This window comes from Balaenoptera ricei, chromosome 5, assembly GCF_028023285.1.
Source record: "Balaenoptera ricei isolate mBalRic1 chromosome 5, mBalRic1.hap2, whole genome shotgun sequence".
Taxonomy (NCBI): Eukaryota; Metazoa; Chordata; class Mammalia; order Artiodactyla; family Balaenopteridae; genus Balaenoptera; species Balaenoptera ricei.
In genome coordinates, this window is record NC_082643.1 from 126,846,755 (window position 1) to 126,869,464 (window position 22,710).

The 22,710-nt window shown below is 36.3% G+C and overlaps 1 protein-coding gene across 1 annotated transcript; it reads left to right on the forward strand.

Annotated features, from left to right (window-relative positions):
- Positions 1–16,446: 16,446 nt before the first annotated feature.
- On the forward strand, positions 16,447–18,736 carry LOC132366286 (protein SPT2 homolog). Its single transcript, XM_059923855.1, has 2 exons — positions 16,447–16,489; positions 16,576–18,736. Exons 1-2 carry the CDS (start codon positions 16,447–16,449, stop codon positions 18,660–18,662), a joined length of 2,130 nt encoding a protein of 709 aa, XP_059779838.1. The 3' UTR covers positions 18,663–18,736.
- Positions 18,737–22,710: the final 3,974 nt, after the last annotated feature.

Consider the following 22,710-nt stretch of genomic DNA (forward strand, 5'->3'; position numbering starts at 1 on the left):
CATTTCTCAATAGATTTAGATGTTTTACTCTGCATTTTAAAAGGAAAAAAAATCTGTTGAAATCCAAAGAGGTCACAGTCAAAAGACCAGATTATTCATTTTTTTTGTTCCCTTAGGACATTGTAAGGAATAATTCTGCTGACCATATTGTTTTGTTCAAATGAGATGTTTTGTTTTTTTGAACAGAAAAGTGTCAAGTTGAAAATGTTCTTTTTCTTTTCTTGATCACTTTGAAAGGATCATTCAACCAAATCAAGCAATTGAAAAAAATGTCACTTTTTATGTGAACTAAAACTTCTTCACATACCCAGAAACAAACGCTGAATTCCACTTTAATCAGGCCAGATCAGTTACACAGAATGGATTACTATCACAATGATCTCTGAGAGTACTGATACTTTGATTCTGTCATAAACTTTGTAAGGCTGTTGCCCTGTATTCTGTTATTAAATTTCACATACTATGATCTTCTAAATCAGCACAATCACAGCTTAAAAGAGGAAACCAATTTTAAAAAGCACAAATAAGTGCTACTTCATCTATGTAACTTTTTTTTTTTTTTTGGTACTTAAACCAAAAGAAGTCCAGGAAAGAATGGCTCCCAAAGGAACATAGTTGGCCAACATGTTTTGAGTTGTGAGGTGCAGATCTTGTCTAGATAAGTGTAGTCTTGGCTTCAAAGATAAAGTATCTATTTTTGTCTTTGCCTCTACTGGTTTTTGCAACACTTCTTTCCTAGTCCATTACATTGAATGATTCCCACTTTTATGACTAGACTTCATGATTGAAAATAGAGATAAAGAAACTAAATATCTTCCTTATCCACACTTCATCTTCCCATATAAAAATTTATTTCCTAGCAATATGCTGATGTATTAAAAATAGTTTAATGGATAGTTTTTACATATTTACACTAAAAGTGTAGAATATATCTTAAAATATGACTTTCCCTGGATATACATCTATTTACAGTCTGGAAGTTAATCATCCATTAATAAGCATATTTTAAATTTATTCATTATAAATAGATGCCTCTTAAAGTCTGCAATATTAGGGATTGTGAAGGGAATGTGTTCTATGTGACTCCACGGTCCAAACTCCTAATCACTGTGACATATGTCATTGGATTCAACAAGAGCCAATAGCTAGTTAGAGAAGCTGGTCTGGGAGATGTTTGGGAACTCTGTACACAAGAGGGATGCTTACTAGCCCAGGGCAGCTATGGCATGAAATTACATAGAAATCTATCTCTTCTACTGCCCAACCCCCAACATCTATATGGAGCTCATACCTCCTCTAGAACTTTGATGAATTGCCAGTAATAGTTCTGGGCATCTGGAGACAATAATCTGGCACAGATACTGATGTTCTCTTTTTTTTTTTTTTTTTAAACATCTTTATTGAAGTATAATTGCCTTACAATGCTGTGTTAGCTTCTGCTTTATAACAAAGTGAATCAGTTATACATATAAAATATGTTCCCATATCTCTTCCCTCTTGCATCTCCCTCCCTCCCACCCTCCCCATCCCACCCCTCTAGGTGGTCACAAAGCACAAAGCTGATCTCCCTGTGCTATGCGGCTGCTTCCCACTAGCTATCTATTTTACATTTGGTAGTGTATATATGTCCATGACACTCTCTCACCCTGTCACATCTCACCCTACCCCCTCCCCATATCCTCAAGTCCATTCTCTAGTAGGTCTGTGTCTTTATTCCCGTCTTGCCACTAGGTTCTTCATGGCCTTTTTTTTTTTTTTTTTTTTTTCCTTAGATTCCGTATATATGTGTTAGCATACTGTATTTGTTTTTCTCTTTCTGACTTACTTCACTCTGTATGACAGACTCTAACTCCATCCACCTCATTACAAATACCTCCATTTCATTTCTTTTTATGGCTGAGTAATATTCCATTGTACATATGTGCCACATCTTCTTTATCCATTCGTCTGTCGATGGACATTTAGGTTGCTTCCAGGTCCTGGCTATTGTAAATAGAGCTGCAATGAACATTTTGGTACATGGCTCTTTTTGACCTATGGTTTTCTCAGGGTATATGCCCAGTAGTGGGATTGCTGGGTCGTATGGTAGTTCTATTTGTAGTTTTTTAAGGAACCTCCATACTGTTCTCCATAGTGGCTGTATCAATTTACATTCCCACCAACAGTGCAAGAGTGTTCCCTTTCCTCCACACCCTCTCCAGCATTTATTGTTTCTAGATTTTTTGATGATGGCCATTCTGACCGGTGTGAGATGATATCTCATTGTAGTTTTGATTTGCATTTCTCTAATGATTAATGATGTTGAGCATTCTTTCATGTGTCTGTTGGCAACCTGTATATCTTCTTTGGAGAAATGTCTATTTAGGTCTTCTGCCCATTTTTGGATTGGGTTGTTTGTTTTTTTGTTATTGAGCTGCATGAGCTGCTTGTAAATCTTGGAGATTAATCCTTTGTCAGTTGCTTCATTTGCAAATATTTTCTCCCATTCTGAGGGTTGTCTTTTGGTCTTGTTTATGGTTTCCTTTGCTGTGCAAAAGCTGTTAAGTTTCATTAGGTCCCATTTGTTTATTTGTGTTCTTATTTCCATTTCTCTGGGAGCTGGGTCAAAAAGAATCTTGCTGTTATGTATGTCATAGAGTGTTCTGCCTATGTTTTCCTCTAAGAGTTTGATAGTGTCTGGCCTTACACTTAGGTCTTTAATCCTGATGTTCTCTTAAGAGACATTGTTAGCAGTATCAATGTAGAAGTTTGTTTTGTGGGCAGTAGTTGTGAAATTGGTACGAGAGAGGGAAAACATAATGAGTGCTTTGGAATGACTGTGGCTAAATGGAGATTCTTCATATGGAACCTCTGTAGATGAAGATACCATGGGTACTCTATCAGGACCAAGTGGATCCGGTGAAATAAAAAAGTTATTTATATTAACGTAAATTTATTTGTTCCACATATTAGGAAGATCCAGTAGACACATACAACCTACTTCTATGTGAATATGAGATGATCTCCCATATATAACTAATTTTTCAGATAACTAAAAATTATATGATTTTTACTGACTGCATACATATAATATATATAATATGGATCTCTTTTCAGTTTATCTAGGACCTTGCCAGAGAGTTCAATACTGAATTGGATACATATTGGTTTCTGTCACAAGCTTGACTGATTCAATTTTCAGAGAAAGCTTAAGTCAACTCCCTTCTAGACTAATCTTCTACTAGAATGTCACCCCCATGAGAGCTGTATCTGTTCTGTACCATTCACCACTCCCATATCCTTAGTACATAGAACAAAACTAGGCATAAGCATTAATTAAATATTTTTGAATTAATGGATTTCCTTTGACCTTAGATGGCCCATGCTTTATTGCAGTACAAAGGGACATAAACCTTGTGTCTAAATATTTTTTGCTCCTCACTCACAAGATCTTGTCCTCCATCCTGACATACCTGTATACTCCCATCATCATTCTCTAATCTATATCTCCTCCAAAACCTCAATTTCCAACATCTGCTTTCCATCTACTACCTCTTAATCATCAAATTTACTTTTTCCAGTAATTTGTTGACTTGGTAGAGACCTCCCAATTGATTTTCCCACCATCTCTCCCTGTCCATCATGACCTTCATCTCTTTACTCTCTTTCTACAACTGCTCTATAGCATCTGTCCTCTTCTCTCTTGCCCCTCTCTCCCTTTGCAAAACTCCAATCCTCCTTAAATCCACAACTTAATTCAAGCTTTTGAATGTTCTGGGAATAAAGACATGCAACAATGCTAATTGGATATCTTTATATTTTTTACCACTCTTGGAAGCAATATGTTTTTCCTATTCCTGATGTTTCTTTCCAAATGAGTATAATTCAATTAGCCTAATTCCAGATCTCACTGATTGCCTTATAAGAATTAAATGAGAGCAAAATGACATTATTTCAAATTAGATTCTAAGAGAAGAAAGAGGAGGGGAGGAAAAAGAAGTTACGAGCTAATTTCACTACTTATCATAAATAGAAAAATGAAAAGATAAAGTCAATATCCCCGAAAAAAGGGGATGTCTAAGGATATTATATAAAGATATTAGAATAATTGTAACTGTGTTAGATCACAAAAATGACCTCCTGTTCTTCATTCCTCTCATTTGCCCTCCTCTATGATTCTGGGCTTCATCATATTATTTACTTTGGCCCATGAGAAGTTAATGAATATAATTCAAACAGAGGTTTGAAAAAGTACTTGCGTGTTGCTTCTTAGGCTTTTGCAACTCTGCCTTTGCCATAAGAAGTCTAGTCTTGCCTGCTGGAGGAATGTAAGAAGAATGTAAGATACAGAGCTAAATTGTCCCAGTCACTAGCCAGCATAGTCCCAGAAATGAAAGTAAATCTAGCTTAAACCAGAGCCACCACCCAGCTGAAATCACTGACCCATACACTTATGAACCGGGTTGATGCTTATTGCTCTAAACATTGAGTTCGGGGTGTTTTTTGTTTTGTTTTTTTAATCCAGCATAACAGTAGAAATACAGCAAATACTGTAACCATTTAGAAAAAATACCAACCTTTATAAATGCCAAAAGGTATACTGATAAACACACACAGAGAAAGAGAATATATAAAACTAGTTATGTAATGAAATTTGATGTGGGTGTGTATAACATACAATAATATAAAAGAACAAAGACCAAAGTTATTATTCATGTTGACAGTTGTGTAACAGCTTAAATTATGTATTGATAGAAAAAAAGAAGTTCAAATTGCCTAAAAAGGAAAATTCAATACTCTGTGCTACATTCACAAAACAGATCTGAAACAAATATTCTGAATGGGTAAAAAGTAAAGAACAAGCAATATTATACCAGGCAAATGCAGATAAAAAGAAAGCAGGTAGACATCTGACAGGTAGAATTTAGACCAAAAACCACTAAAAGAAGAACACAAATGGACACTTCATAAGGCCATAGATTAAAATTCAAAATGAAGATATAGAATATATTAATATTTGTACACTGATAATTCAGCAATACTAGTCATACAAGCCAAATTAAATATGTGAGAAAACATAAATAAATAAATCTAATCATGATGTTTTAGAAGAAAAATTTTTGAAAAAGAACACTATTGAAAAATAGCTAGCTAACTCAATTAAAAGTGGTGGCAGTGAGGGAATTGAGGTGGGGGAGACAAAGCACAATGCACAAAGTTAGAAATAACAAGGGTAAAATTATCATCAAAACTGAGGAAATTGTAAGAATAATAATTAAGAGACTTACTTTGTACAATAATGCAAATTAATTAAAAAAAAATGAAAACTTGGATACTTTTCTCTCTCTACCAAAGGGCTGTGGGAGAGGAGGAGAAGATGGGCTACACACATCAATTACCATCGAAGAAATAAAGGAAGTACTTGAAAAGAGTGGGTGTTCGTTTTTAATTGTTGACTGAAGTGTTCTTTGTACGTCAGTGAGGTTAAATTGGTTAACAGTTGTTCAAATCTTCTACAAGTTGTTGAGATTTTCAGATAAGATTTTCGACACTTCTTTTTCTCCTTTAAATCTGTCATATGTACTGTATGTATTTCAAAGCGCTATTATTGTATACACACTGATTTTGGATTCTTGTATCTTTCTGTAGAATTAGTTCTTTTATCATTTTGAAATGTCTTTTTCTCTAGTAGTACACCTTGTCTTAAGTCTTCTTTGCCTAATATTAATAAACATGTAATAGCTATCTTTTGGTTTGTGTATGCATAATATATATTTTTTTCATCCTTTTGATTCTCTCTTTATCTTTATACTCAAGGGTATCTCTAGTAAACATCGAACTGGTTTTGATATCTTTATCCAGTTAGACAAATGTGGCCTTTTAATGGGATTTTAGTCAATTTATGTGTATCACAATTCCTGATATATCTGTGTTTAATGAACATATTGTTATTATCCCATGTATTCATTTCTTTTTTTTCATGCATTTTTAGATTAATCAAGTTTTAAAAATTCTAGGTTGGGTTTTTTTGTATATATTCTTACACAATTCTTCTAGTATTTCTCTAAAAATGGCATCCCTGATTTCTATTTTTTAAATATTATTTTTATTTTACTAATGGAAAGATAGCTAGTACACCTTCATGTATTCCAGATGAATTTCAGAAAGGAAGAAGAAAAAGGATCATACCAACCATCAGTCTTTTTTTACTTGGGGGGGAACTTTATTGAGGAATATTTTATATATAATAAGTAACACCTGTTTAAGTGTGCAATTTGATAAGTTTTTACGTATGTATGCATGCACCCATGAAACTATTACCACAATTGAGATAATGAGCTTATCCACTGTGTCCAAAACTCCCTCTTGCTCCCCTGTGATCCTTTCTTCTTGCCCACTTGCCAATACCCAGACAGTCACTGATCTTCTTTTTATTACTGTAGATGAGTTTTCACTTCTAGAATTTCATATAAACAAAAATATATATTATATACTTTTTTGTACTGGCTCAAGCATATTTATTTTGAGATAAATCTAAATTGTTCCATGATTCAATATCCGTTCCTCTTTATTGCTGAACAGTATTTTACTGCATTACATACCACAATTTATTTATCCGATTCACCTATAGATGGATAGTTGGATTTTTTTCCTAATTTGAGTCTATTACACATTAAGCCTTCAAAAACATTAAGGTACAATTCTTTATATGGACATGTGCTTTCATTTCTTTTTGCTAAATACTTAGAAATGGAATGGCTAGTCATGTACTAGGTATATGTTCAATGTTTTTACATGAAGTTCAGAAACATGCAAAAGCATGACAAAGATTGTCACAACAAAGTACCACAGACATTTTTTCCTCACAATTCTGGAGGCTGGAAGTCTGAGACCAAGGTGTCAGCAGGACTGGTTTCTTCTGAGGTCCCTTCTTGGCTTGCAGATGGCCTTCTCCCTGTGTTTTCACATGGTCCTCTCTCTGTTTCTGTGTCCAAATTTCCTCTTCTTATAAGGAAACCAGTTATATTGGATTAGGGCCCTCCCTAATGACTTCATTTTAACTTAATTTCCTCTTTGAAGACCCTAGCTCCAAATACAGTCACATTCTGAGGTACTGGAGGCTATGACTTTAACATATGGATTTGGAGGGAACACAATTCAGCCCATAATAGTGGTACTTGTCAATGAATGCCATTTAAGTTCAGAAAACTATATTGGGCTGATGGAATTGCCAGATCATCAGTAAATGGTAGTGTCTTTTCCAGGTTTGATGAATAACATAGGGTCATATCGTCCATATCTAGGGAGTCCCATGTGTATCTGTGGTTGAGAGGATGAAGCTTTGGAGGCTCAGCACTCCTGGGCTGCTGGGACAGACAATGAATGTTATTTTCCTCTCAGTCCTTCAAGTAAGTCTAAGTCCCTCTTCAAAGATTAGTACACACACACACACACACACTCACACACACACAAACACACGTATTTTCTGCAAAAGCAGTTGGTCCCTTGGGGACAACGATAAGACATATCCACTACAGGTAAGCAGAGAGATTCCATTGTATTAAAAGTGCTTTAGGTTGAAAGATGAAGTGGAAGCTCTTCAGCTGTTCCTCAGTGGAGGACTATGCATGCTCTTGGGAAAAGGAACGTTGACTTTAGAAGGAATATACACCAGCTGCCCATAAGGAGTTGCATTCATTCATTTCTGCCCCTGAGTATCACTGCATTTGGGCTGCACACGTTTTCCTTTAATGGCATTGCAAAGAGTCAAATATGAAGTTTCTGGGGCCTGAACCTCAAATCTTGATACTTGAGATACAGAATGGGAGTCAAGGGGCCTTGTGAGTTTGGAGGATGCAGGAAAGTCACAGAAAGCTCATCAGAGACTGCTTTGTGGCTATGTAGAGTGGAAGATGAGATTAAGATGATCCAAGAAGTTGGTGATTTACCTCAAGAGTCTTTCAAACAAGCTCCAGAGTTTGGGCTGTAGAAAGCCATGTGAGTGCTAGTATAAGATCTGCCTGCCTTTGGGGCAAGCATGAAGCCTATAGTTTGTGTGTTTTTATCTTCAAAAATGTTTTTGTTGTTGAGCTACAGTTGATGTACAATATTACATGGGTTTCAGGTGTGTGATGTGGTGATTCACAATTTTTGAAGGTTATATGTCGTTTATATTTATTGTAGGATGTTGGCTATACTCCCCCTACTACACACACACAAAAGCTATGACAGAGATGAGAAGAATGGTTAATTTGGAGGTACACTAATGGGAAAGGAGCACATGGAACCTGCTTGGATGATGGAAATATTTATATCTTGATCTGGATCGTGTTTAGACAGGTAAATTCTTGTATAAAATACATCAATCTGTGTATTTAAGATTTGTGTACCTTACTGTAAGTTATAGTTCAATTTTAAAAACAGTAATAATAACAAAAACAAAATCTGCCAAAAACATTTAGGAGATGTTGGGAGAAATTAGAACACACATAGGGTAATTAATGGTATTAATGAATAACAAATATCACTGAGATGTAATAAGAGTATTTGCAGTTTTATGTAAAGTATCTGTATCTTTTAGAGATGCATATTGAAGTACTGTACTTACTGCTGAAAAGATATAATCCCTGAGATCCTTTTAAAATAAACTAACAGGTGTTGGTATAACTCAAACAAGACTGGTAATATTTGATAATTGTTGAATCTGGGATGATGAGTACATTGGTTTAATTATATAATTCTCTCTACTTATGTCTGTATACATTTTCAATAATAAAAGTTTATTTTTATTTTTTAAGGGACTGTTTAGTTCAGATTTCCATGCTCAGAATATTAACTTCTGGGCTTTTTCCCAAAATGGATTGGTGCAGTCTCTCCACCTTCCATGCTGTGCCTCTCTAGTTAGTAGTAGTAACAGTTGTTGCTTATTGACTCTTAGCAATCACCAGGCTCCAATATAAATGAATATATATGATATATATATATATATCATATATATAATAAAGTTTAAATTAATAAATACATAAATTAAGTTCTTGTCTCTCTTTTTCTAATTAGCTAAAAGGAAGTCAGACTTTATATTTAAAAAAAAAAATTCTGAATATTGTGAGGGTTGACACAATGGGATTGGGAGCATTGAAAGCATCCAAAAGCGATTTGATTGATTTAATGGTTAAAAGTCAGGGCTTACCCCGGGAAAAGATTGGAAAAGCTGGGAGAGAAGGGTAGGAAAAACTAGAGCCAGCAGTAGCCAGTGGATTCAAGGCAGAGAATTGTAGAGTCTGGGAAAGATGACAGGAATTGGGGCCAACCAGCCTGCTGGGCTATGTGAGAGGGACTGGGGAAAACGTTTCTAAAAAAATTTTGTTCTGTGTCATGAATAAAACCTCTCTCGAGCTTTGCTTTTCCTTGCAGTAGATTTTAAAATTTGCTTTGGAGGAAGAAAAAAAAAGTGTTGGTCGGTACACCATATATCTATTTATTTACATTTCCAAGCAAGTATATTAAAGTCTCTGAGAAGTCCTAATAGAAAACAACACTCAAACATTTTAACCCAGAAATACCAGAATTATTTGTCCACCCATCCCTGAACACACACACTCACTTTTTGGCCCCTATGATCATCTTCTAAGTCTAACACTTGGAACACTGTTTGGAAGTGTTTCCTCAGATTTACTATTCAATTCATGTGTGCTTTGGTTCAAAACCTCCCTCTGCCTGTTGCCAGGACTCTGCCTGATCTTCTCTCTCCTGATCTGCAGCTAGCCTGTGACTATCCAAGTCCTGCTTATAAAGCAATCTTTTCTCTTATATTTTTAACAGTCATATTTTCAAATATCCTATTTTATGTTCTTGTTTTTATGTTGTATCAGTACATATTCCAATTAAATTACCTTTCTGGTGAGTTTCAATTCTGAAATCCTAATTTATTTTTTTGATTTTGTGGAAAAGAGTTGCTTCATAGGAGAAAAATGACGCAGGAGGAGAACGTTCTCCGGGAATAATATTTCTAAGGGAGAAAGAAAGTCTTTCCTTTTATAGAATAAAAAATATGCTATTACAATAATTTATAACTCAAGTAATTGTGGGTCTGCCCTACTCTAGATCACCTTAGGAAATTATTTTTAAAATAGCACTAAGAAAGCTGGTACTATGTCATTCAGGAAGCTGCAATAACACTTTGGGGACTTAATGGCCTCGGCTCAATCACACAGATGCCCTGATCACAAACAATGTTTGGTGGCAAAGGTCCATAGTTACAGGAATCATGCTAATCCTTTCATAGTTTCAGGGTGATTGCTGTTCTGTAAGCTGAACTTACCTGGATATTTCAGTTAGGTCCTTTTTTACAAGACTCCATGGAAAGATTTAATAATAGGAAAATGTAGAGAGTGAACATATTTTACTAAACTGGAACAGGGCAGAAAACTGCCTTTAAAGAGTTCCTTAATATAAAAACATGGAGAGAAAGACAAATATATGATATTGCTTATATGTGGAATCTAAAAAAATGATACAAATGAGCTTATTTACAAAACAGAAATAGAGTCACAGATGTAGAAAACAAACATGGTTACAGGGGGTAGGGAGTGGGGAGGGAGGGATAATTGGGAGATTGGGATTGACATGTACACACTACTATATATAAAATAGATAACTAATAAGGACCTACGGTATAGCACAGGTAACTCTAATCAATACTCTGCAATGACTTATGTGGGAAAAGAATCTAAAAAAGGGTGGATATAGGTATATGTATAACTGATTCACTTTGCTGTATGTCTGAAACTAACACCACGTAGTAAATCAACTGTACTCCACTAGAAAATTTTTTTAAATAGAGAAAAGTATTTTAGAACCACAGAATTGACCCATTCACTTAGACTTTATTTGCTGCCTTGTATTAGTATTTATATTTTCACACATGGTTTTTCACTTTCACTTTACACTTATTAAACTGTAATAACCTGAGAATAGGAACCATATTTGATATGGCTTTGCATCCATTGAATTGTCCAAAGCAGGGTGCAGTTACCTTGAAACACATAGTTAATGTCTGGGAGAATGAAGATGAGTTTCAAAAGTCAAGAAAAATCAGCGGTGTACCTAATGTCCAAGGAATTATAAGACAGATATCAGGCAAAAGGTGTACTAGGAGGAATATAATGAAGAGCCTAAAGACAGGAAAGTGACTGTAAAGCATTAAAAGAGAGGCGTTGGGTTTGAACAGAAGAGTATAGTGGCTTCAATAAAAGTAGTTTAACTGGAGTTGGGAAATAAAAAATATATGCTCAAGTTCGAGATCAGGATAATGTGACAGGGAGAAAACAGATGATTATTCAATAATTTTTATCAGAAAAAAATACAATAAAGGTTAATAAAATGAGATTACTGAATAAGATATTGAGAAATTAAGTATGTCAGAACCTGAATACTTGGTGCTATTTAGATGAAAAACTGATGAGAAAATTTTGAAGTTATTATAAGAACAATTTTGATCATTGGAGATTACAAGTAAAATTCAGAATGTATTGAAGTTTAAATTCAGCAGTGGATAGTCTATCTTTCTGAGTCTTGCAAAGGAGAGAGGTGTAGTTATCGTTTGGAGTAGAAATTTGAGTTTTTTGGTATAATAAACTTATACCAAACTTCAATCTAAAAACAGCATTGACAATCACATTGCAATTTGAGGTAATTAAAACCAGCCATTCCCACAAAATTCTTTATCCATTATCCCATTATATAATTGACTTTTTCCTTAACTTAACTTGAAATTCTTAACATTAGAGTCACTTCTTCAAATAAGACAAGAAAACTAGAGAAAATTTTTGAAGGCTTCATTTACAAAGCACATAATTTACAAGGGCACAATGCTTTCTCTGAATTTCCTCCAAATGTATTTATGCAAGATATCTATTATTTTATTTGTTAATCTTGAGATATTAATTATACTCTTCCCTTTCCAAAAATAATTTATTTTGACTAAAGTTGATGTTGAAGTCTAGAAAGAAAGTAGAATGAGAAAAGATGAGAGTTGAGATATTTGAGTTATTGATTAATTAATCTTGTTGAACTAGAGATAGCTTTAGAATTGAATATAAGGCTTAGAGTAGGGGGGCGATTTGCAAGGAAAAAACAAATATAATTGAACACAAGATTATGGCATGAATAGAGGGAATCTATATTGGATTCAGCAAAAATCGTACTGACAAACTTATATCTAACAACAGTTAACATTACACTGATATGCACAGTCTACCTCCTGGAAATGATGCCAGGAAAGCATTTTCCTTACCATCAAACAACAGCACTTTGTTTTGACAAACGTGACACCACCACGTTTCTGCACTCAGTCTGAAGGAAGCGTCTGATCGTCTTCTCTCTTCTAGAGTGATATACTTGTGCCTGGACAGAGCTAGTATTTCTATAAGGAATTTTAGGAATGGATGTGAAAACAAAGAAAAGGAAAAAATAAAACAAAGATTTTAGAAAATAACACAGAATTCCATATTCTAGTATAATTTGTATCTTTTTATACTTATATTAGAAATTTTTTACTTCTTACACAATATTTTATCATTCTAATAGGATTATCTTGCTATGTTCATTTATTAATAGTTACTTGAGCTATTAAAATATAACTTTGCTTCCCCCCCTTGGTGTCCATAGGTTGGTTCTCTACATCTCTGTCTCAATTTCTGCCCTGCAAACTGGTTCATCTGTACCATTTTTCTAGGTTCCACATATATGCATTAATATACGATATTTGTTTTTCTCTTTCTGACTTACTTCACTCTGTATGACAGTCTCTAGATTCATCCAAGTCTCTACAAATGACCCAATTTCATCAGTTGGGGGGGGGGGGCTGGTGTGATGAATTGGGAGATTGGGATTGACATATATACACTAATATGTATAAAATGGATAACTAGTAAGAACCTGCTGTATAAAAAAATAAGTAAAATAAAAATAAAAAATTCAAAAAAAATATAACTTTGATCACTTATTTCTCTATTGTAAATTAATGAAACCACTAACATTTCTGATTAAAATGCAACATTTTTGGAGGGACATTCGCTGTATACATTGACTGAGTAGTCTTCGGATAATTTTACAGAATTAGTCTTTGGATATTTTACAGTAGTCATAATAAAACAATTTAGTTACTTAGGAACGTGTTTCTTATAATTAAATACAACACATTCAGTAAAGTTTAATAAATGCTAACAATTTTGAATTTTCATTTTCTTTTCATTGCCAAGATTTTAAACCTCTATTCTTGAAACAAGTTATTAGTGTTGGATATTAATTAAATATCACCCTTTGATAGAATATTAAGAAAACTATTATCAGAAACCAGCTCATTTTAAATAATTATTGCACAAAAATAAGGTATTTCACTTTAAGGAGGTTATTTGCCAAAATTTATAGTATAGTTACATGTCTTTTAAAAATTCCAATAAGTAGCACTTGCATTTGAAATGTATCACTTGGTCCAGAGATTAACATTTCATCCAATGTAAGTGAAACAGAGGCTTGAAAAATAGAGACATGAATGTACCAATAGGTTTCTTGTTTTCTTCAGCTCTGCCCCCTAGGCTTCTCACTGTGGCCCTAGGCTCAGGTCCAGTCCTTTTGCCATCCACCTCAGTAACTACACCTCTTCCCACAGCCCTGATACAACAGTTCAACATCATTAGCTTAAATCCTACATTTGGCGTGCTGTCCTGCGTGTTCAACTAACGAGGACACATATAAAATGTCTAAAATTCAACTAATTACCTTCCTCCTGAAGACACAAATAAGTCTTGCCACTGCTTAAATTTCTAAAACAAAAAAATTCCAATAAATATTTATAAAGTCTTGCTACTTTGGTGCAAGTTGTGGTACTTCATGTGCAAAGAAGGGCACATAACTATGGCTTGAAGGAAATGAAAGCCTACCCCAGGAGGCTGAGGTTGTGTTGGATGGTCTACCTAGGGGAAATAAAGGAACACCACAGTTTTCAGGTAAATATTACAACTACAACTTTATTTTTATTTAAAAGAATGGCAATGGAGTCTATAAAAAGTTGCTAAAGGCACTATTTCCATGGTAAGAAAAAATATATATAAATAATTTCTCCATGGAAGGAGATTCTAAATAAGCAGCCAAAAATTAACAAAATACTATGTTTCTATTTTCAAAGTATTTCATGTCAGGAAAGTCCCAAACTGTCACTCTTAAGGATTATCTACTTTTTAAATTGTCATTTAATAGCAAAGAAATGCCTTTGTGGGTTCTTGGTTTTAGGAAGATATCTTATAACCAATCCTTCTCCAGAAACACCCTCACATCCAGAGCCATGTAAATGTTCTAACAGAGTATCCTTTCAAAATAGAGATACAACTATTTATAGCTTACTCCAAACATAGAAACACAGATAACAAACATAACTACATATTTTTATGTGATTTGAGGAGGCATTTTTCTTCCAATGAAGAAGATATAAAAATATGAATTAATTTGTTTTAAGAAAACTCAAAATAGTTTATTTTCTTGAATAAAAAATTCATATTTGATCTTACAAATAAACACAAACTCTGCTACCTAATTTCCTAATATTTTCCTTGTCAATCTCATTGTGAAATCATTCAAGGATTTGGAGATCCTTTTATCTAAAGTATAGAGATGCCAGCAGTGTGAGAGTCATCTGGGGGCTTATTACAAATGCAGAATCTCAGGTCTCAACTCGGAGAGACTGAATTAGACTTTGCTTTTAACAAGATCCTCTGGAGATCAGAATGAACATTAAGCGTGCGAAGTGATGATGTAGATCATAGTGGTAGTAGTAAGAAAGAATAAATCTGGTTGGGATAATTTAAAAACTTGATTAGGAAAGTCGATTTTAGACAAAATTGTTGGACCTAAGTCATTTCTTGGAGATACATCATTTAATTTTGGCTTAAGTCTTATAACTTAACTGCCTTCACAATGTTACCATACTACCTAGCTTGTAAATATTTCCTACATTATTTGGCTTTCATTTTTTTCATATGGGAGGTTGGAAAAACATAAATTACCTTTCAAGCATTTCTACACTATATTGTGCTGAAGTATTATGAGATAATAGTTGTGAAGAATATCAGGAATCTTAGATAAAAGTGGTCTTAAATTTATTGTTTGTTAGCCTTCAGTAATTAGGTAAGACAGTTGTACCACTAGAGCGTTGTGGAAAGGCACTAACTGGGAGAAATGTGTGTTATCACCTCTTTTATTTTTATTATGTTCAATTTCACCCTTGCCCTTCAGCCTCCACTCTGATGAATATACACAATTCCTCCAAAAGATGAACTATTATTATTGTCCTTTGTTAACACATTTTTCTAGTTACAGACGTGGAGTTATGTACACATTGGTAGGAGACCAAGTAGGTGTTCACCTCAAACCCTTTCCTAGCCTCAAATGCACAGCACTGCGATGTACTGCAATGTAATGTAATTTCCAACTCTTTGATCAGTTCTGTGTAATCCCAAGAAAAAATTGCTTTCTCAGATTTGGATATCCTGACTTTAAAATCTCCTTCAGTCTCTTGCCAGTTCTAAACTGGAATAGGTTTGAGTGTGAGTGACATGAGTGAGAGGTGACTGATCTCTGCCACCCATCATTGTGAAGGTTGCAAAATTAACTCACTTTCGCTTTGTCAGTGTAGATGGAAAGAATGAGAGAAAGTCACAAAAATATGCATTATTTCATGATATAGTTTGTTAATTATGCTCACCTCTATTTTCTATTTGTAAAGATATTTGATAGCCTTTTCTGTTAAGTGCAGTCCCAGTTTTCATTAGTGAGTTTTGCAGCTGCTTGGTGTTCCTGGCAGGCAATACCATTTAAGGCTGTGTAAGTCTAAAATGTTTTCCCTAACGTTTCAGTTCATATTGAAAACAGACACACACTCTTGAATGTTTAAAGCAGAATTGTTTCTGGCCAAATTTTCAGTGTCAACACAAAATACTGCAGAAGAAATTACATTTTAGTTTTCTTTCTTGTTTTTTCTTCTTTGAGGATTTCAAAAATCAAGAGAAAAATAGAGGAAGAAAGAGGTGAAGGAAAAAGAGAAGAAAGAAAAGAAGACCCGCTATGTATTTTAATCCAAGTTTAATAGATTAATTTTAAGGAAATAATAAAAATCTATTAAGTTTTCCCAAGGAAGTTAATAGAAATTGAATGCTTAAAGAGACCTGCTTCTAAGAATGTGGAACATACAAAACTTTTAGAGAGACAAGTTAATCCTTAAATAACATAATTCACTCTCTAGTGTCTAGGTGATTAATCAAAGAATATCATTTCAATGATTTTCTTCATGGAAAAATTAGAATGGATTGACTATCAAGAACAGCAGCAAGATTCGGCTGTTGCTGGTCGCCTCGCTAAGGCGGAGGTTCACTCTTCTCCGAGAGGCTGGCCCAGTCCTCCGCCTCGGCCAGAATGGACTTCAGGGAAGTTCTCCTGATAGCTTCCAAAGCACAAGGTATCAACAACGTGCCGATTTCTAGGTTTTGATCTAAACTTTGCCTAAGAGAATATTTTTATACTCTCCTGGTATCTGCTTTTGAGTGCATCAAGCTACAGAGGATAAAAGATACAGTTTGGCAGTGGGTCCTCCCAAAAAAGACCCAAAAGTTAAGGGTGTCCAGTCGGCAGCTGTTCAGACTTTTCTCAGAAGAAAAGAAGAAGAGCTCAGACGAAAAGCTTTGGAAGAGAAAAGGAGAAAAGAAGAATTAGTGAAAAAGCGAATTGAGCTAAAACATGACAAGAAAGCAAGAGCTATGGCCACGAGGACAAAGGATAATTTCCATGGTTACAATGGGATTCCTGTTGAGGAGAAGTCAAAGAAGAGGCAGGCAATGCAAACCCACACTAGCCAGGGAACAGACCAAGAGTTTGAGATGGAGGAAGAGGATGAATTCTTAGAATACAATCAAGCAGAGTCAGAGCAAGAGTATGAGGAAGAGCAAGAACCTCCCAAAGCTGAAAGCAAGCCAAAGGTCCCCCTTAAAAGTGCCCCACCACTCATGAACTTCAATGATCTACTCAGGCTGGCCGAGAAAAAGCAGTACGAACCGGTGGAGATAAAGGTAGTGAAGAAGACAGAAGAGCGGCCTATGACTGCAGAAGAACTTAGGGAGCGAGAATTCCTTGAACAAAAGCAGAGGAAAAGGAAACCTGAGACAGATGCAAGATTACCACCAACCAGAAAAGTACCCTCTCAGAAAGAAAGTGTGGGCACAAAACTTAGCAAAGGTTCTGGAGACATGCATCCTTCTTCCAAGGGTACTCCCCTTCCTTATGCTGAGAAGAAATCCAGACCCAGCACAGCTAATGAGAAACACTTGCATTTATCCTCATCCAAATCCATGCCAGGAGAAAGGACCAAAGTAGTATCTGGCAGTTGCGCCCAACCCTTGCCTTGTGAGGGCCGTGACAGACCTGTTTTCAATGGGGCTGGAAAGCCCCACTCCAGCACCTGTTCACCAAGTATCCCAAAGACTTCTGCTAAAGGGACTCCAAAATCTGCTACTGAGCACAAAGCCAAAAAATCTCCTCATCCTAGCCGTTCCAGGCCTGGACCCATGGTCACCCCACACGATAAGGCCAAGAGTCCAGGTGTCAGGCAGCCAGGCAGCAGCTCCAGCTCAGCCCCTGGGAGGCCTAGCACAGGGACTGCTCGGCCCACGGTTAGTTCTGGCCCCGTGCCCAGGTGCCAGAATGGCAGCTCCAACTCAGGACCCGAGCGATCAGTCAGTGGGACCAGGAAGCCAACCAGTGACTTAAATCCCCCAGGACGGACAGTCAGTGGTACAAGTGGCCTTGGTCGACCTGCAGGCAGCTCAGGTTGCTCTGAGCGACCTACCAGTGGCTCCGGTGGTTCTGGGCGGCCTGTGGGTAGCTCTGGTGGCCTTGGGCAGCCTATGGGCAGCTCTGGTGGCCCTGGGCGGCCTGTGGGTAGCTCTGGTGGCCTTGGGCGGCCTATGGGCAGCTCTGGTGGCCCTGGACGGCCTGTGAGCAGTCCACATGACCTTCGACGACCAGTGAGTGGCTCAGGGGCCCCTAGGCGGTCAGTCAATGGCCCTGGCCGATCAGTAGTTCCAGCTGGACGAACTGTCAGCAGTTCAGGCCCTGGTAGACCAGTGAGCAGCTTTGCACCTGGGCGGACAGTTAGTACCTCAGGTCCCTCTCTGAAGCCCAAATGCACTGTTGTCTCAGAAACGATTTCTTCCAAGAATATAATCAGCCGATCCAGCAATGGACAGATGAATGGAATGAAGCCTTCCTTATCTGGCTACAGATCTGCCCAAGGTCCTCAAAGGCTTCCCTCCCCTGGTAGTTACAAAAGGCAGCGAGAATATGAAGAGGAGGAAGATGATGATGAATATGACTCTGAAATGGAAGATTTTATTGAAGATGAAGGAGAACCTCAGGAAGAAATATCCAAGCACATTCGAGAGATCTTTGGCTATGACCGAACAAAATACAAAGATGAAAGCGATTATGCCTTACGTTACATGGAGAGTAGTTGGAAAGAGCAGCAGAAGGAAGAAGCAAAGAGTTCAAGACTGGGTATGCAAGAAGATTTAGACGAAATGAGACGTGAAGAAGAAGAAATGAAACGTCGAAAGGCCAAGAAGCTGAAGAAGCATTAGCTGCTGCTTTTATTTATTTTTGTGAAATTCTGAAAACAGTCTGCTGCAAGGAAGTCCTGCCTTCAGACTGAAGAAGCCCCTTATCATTTTAGAATTCTACTTGGGTACTCAAGGAGAAGGAATGCATACTGTCATCTATCTGCAGCCTGTCGTTAGAGCATAAAGCATTTTCAGATACTTTCCAGGGTGAAATCTGTAATGCAGATGACATAACACCCAGTGAGTGCTCTTACGAAGCTAACTGTTCACAGGTGCCACCCTTGATCCTGATGAGCTATGCACTCTCATGTGGGGCCGCTCACAAGTCAGCCAATCTTATGTTATTCCTTTGCTACTCTAAAAGGAAAAAAAAAGGATTGCTCCTTTACTTCCGTAATTCTGCTGATGTGTGAGTACGGCACTGCCTGGCTCCCAATCAAATTTATTTTGTCTTTTGATGAGGAAACTGGCCCTTCCATTAATGCTGCCAGCAATAAAGTGACCTGTCCTAACCTATATGTTTGGATTGAGAACTTGAAAATGTAGAGTAGCTGTCATAATTATATGGACAAAAACAAGACCCATATATATGCTGTCTACAAGAGACCCACTTCAGACCTAGAGACACATACAGACTGAAAGTGAGGGGATGGAAAAAGATATTCCATGCAAATGGAAAGCAAAAGAAAGCTGGAGTAGCAATTCTCATATCAGACAAAATAGACTTTAAAATAAAGAATATTATAAGAGACAAAGAAGGACACTATATAATGATCAAGGGATCGATCCAAGAGGAAGGTATAACAATTGTAAATATTTATGCACCCAACATAGGAGCACCTCAATACATAAGGCAAATACTAACAGCCATAAAAGGGGAAATCAACAGCAACACAATCATAGTAGGGGACTTTAACACCCCACTTTCACCAATGGACAGATCATCCAAAATGAAAATAAATAAGGAAACACAAGCTTTAAATGATACATTAAACAAGATGGACTTAATTGATATTTATAGGACATTCCACCCAAAAACAACAGAATACACATTTTTCTCAAGTGCTCATGGAACATTCTCCAGGATAGATCATATCTTGGGTCACAAATCAAGCCTTGGTAAATTTAAGAAAATTGAAATCGTATCAAGTATCTTTTCCGACCACAACGCTATGAGACTAGATATCAATTACAGGAAAAGATGTGTAAAAAATACAAACACATGGAGGCTAAAAATTACACTACTTAATAACGAAGTGATCACTGAAGAAATCAAAGGGGAAATCAAAAAACACCTAGAAACAAATGACAATGGAGATACGACGACCCAAAACCTATGGGACGCAGCAAAAGCAGTGCTAAGAGGGAAGTTTATAGCAATACAAGCCTACCTCAAGAAACAGGAAACATCTCGAATAAACAACCTAACCTTGCACCTAAAGCAATTAGAGAAAGAAGAACAAAAAAACCCCAAAGCTAGCAGAAGGAAAGAAATCATAAAGATCAGGTCAGAAATAAATGAAAAAGAAATGAAGGAAACAATAGCAAAAATCAATAAAACTAAAAGCTGGTTCTTTGAGAAGATAAACAAAATTGATAAACCATTAGCCAGACTCATCAAGAGAAAAAGGGAGAAGACTCAAATCAATAGAATTAGAAATGAAAAAGGAGAAGTAACCACTGACACTGCAGAAATACAAAAGATCATGAGAGATTACTACAAGCAACTCTATGCCAATAAAATGGACAACCTGGAAGAAATGGACAAATTCTTAGAAATGCACAAACTGCCGAGACTGAACCAGGAAGAAATAGAAAATATGAACAGACCAATCACAAGCACTGAAATTGAAACTGTGATTAAAAACCTTCCAACAAACAAAAGCCCAGGACCAGATGGCTTCACAGGTGAATTCTATCAAACATTTAGAGAAGAGCTAACACCTATCCTTCTCAAACTCTTCCAAAATATTGCAGAGGGAGGAACACTCCCAAACTCATTCTACGAGGCCACCATCACCCTGATACCAAAACCAGACAAAGATGTCACAAAGAAAGAAAACTACAGGCCAATATCACTGATGAACATAGATGCAAAAATCCTCAACAAAATACTAGCAAACAGAATCCAACAGCACATTAAAAGGATCATACACCATGATCAAGTGGGGTTTATCCCAGGAATGCAAGGATTCTTCAATATATGCAAATCAATCAATGTGATACACCATATTAACAAATTGAAGGAGAAAAACCATATGATCATCTCAATAGATGCAGAGAAAGCTTTCGACAAAATTCAACACCGATTTATGATAAAAGCCCTGCAGAAAGTAGGCATAGAGGGAACTTTCCTCAACATAATAAAGGCCATATATGACAAACCCACAGCCAACATTGTCCTCAATGGTGAAAAACTGAAACCATTTCCACTAAGATCAGGAACACGACAAGGTTGCCCACTCTCACCACTATTATTCAACATAGTTTTGGAAGTGTTAGCCACAGCAATCAGAGAAGACAAAGAAATAAAAGGAATCCAAATCAGAAAAGAAGAAGTAAAGCTGTCACTGTTTGCAGATGACATGATACTATACATAGAGAATCCTAAAGATGCTACCAGAAAACTCCTAGAGCTAATCAATGAATTTGGTAAAGTAGCAGGATACAAAATTAATGCACAGAAATCTCTTGCATTTCTATACACTAATGACGAAAAATCTGAAAGTGAAATTAAGAAAACACTCCCGTTTACCACTGCAACAAAAAGAATAAAATATCTAGGAATAAACCTACCTAAGGAGACAAAAGACCTGTATGCAGAAAATTATAAGACACTGATGAAAGAAATTAAAGATGATACAAATAGATGGAAAGATATACCATGTTCCTGGATTGGAAGAATCAACATTGTGAAAATGACTCTACTATCCAAAGCAATCTACAGATTCAATGCAATCCCTATCAAACTACCACTGGCATTTTTCACAGAACTAGAACAAAAAATTTCACAATTTGTATGGAAACACAAAAGACCCCGAATAGCCAAAGCAATCTTGAGAACGAAAAATGGAGCTGGGGGAATCAGGCTCCCTGACTTCAGACTATATTACAGAGCTACAGTAATCAAGACAGTTTGGTACTGGCACAAAAACAGAAATATAGATCAATGGAACAGGATAGAAAGCCCAGAGATAAACCCACGCACATATGGTCACCTTATCTTTGATAAAGGAGGCAAGCATATACAGTGGAGAAAAGACAGCCTCTTCAATAAGTGGTGCTGGGAAAATTGGACAGATACATGTAAAAGTATGAAATTAGAACACTCCCTGACACCATGCACAAAAATAAACTCAAAATGGATTAAAGACCTAAGTGTAAGACCAGACACTATCAAACTCTTAGAGGAAAACATAGGCAGAACACTCTATGACATACATCACAGCAAGATTCTTTTTGACCCAGCTCCCAGAGAAATGGAAATAAGAACACAAATAAACAAATGGGACCTAATGAAACTTAAAAGCTTTTGCACAGCAAAGGAAACCATAAACAAGACCAAAAGACAACCATCAGAATGGGAGAAAATATTTGCAAATGAAGCAACTGACAAAGGATTAATCTCCAAGATTTACAAGCAGCTCATGCAGCTCAATAACAAAAAAACGAACAACCCAATCCAAAAATGGGCAGAAGACCTAAACAGACATTTCTCCAAAGAAGATATACAGATTGCCAACAGACACATGAAAGAATGCTCAACATCATTAATCATTAGAGAAATGCAAATCAAAACTACAATGAGATATCATCTCACACCGGTCAGAATGGCCATCATCAAAAAATCTAGAAACAATAAATGCTGGAGAGGGTGTGGAGGAAAGGGAACACTCTTGCACTGTTGGTGGGAATGTAAATTGATACAGCCACTATGGAGAACAGTATGGAGGTTCCTTAAAAAACTACAAATAGAACTACCATACGACCCAGCAATCCCACTACTGGGCATATACCCTGAGAAAACCATAGGTCAAAAAGTGTCATGTACCACAATGTTCATTGCAGC

Coding starts and splice junctions, on each gene's coding strand:
- LOC132366286 (XM_059923855.1), top strand. CDS start 16,447: ATGGACTTCAGGGAAGTTCTCCTGATAGCTTCCAAAGCACAAG. Junction 16,490..16,575: donor GATAGCTTCCAAAGCACAAG/GTATCAACAACG, acceptor TCTGCTTTTGAG/TGCATCAAGCTACAGAGGAT.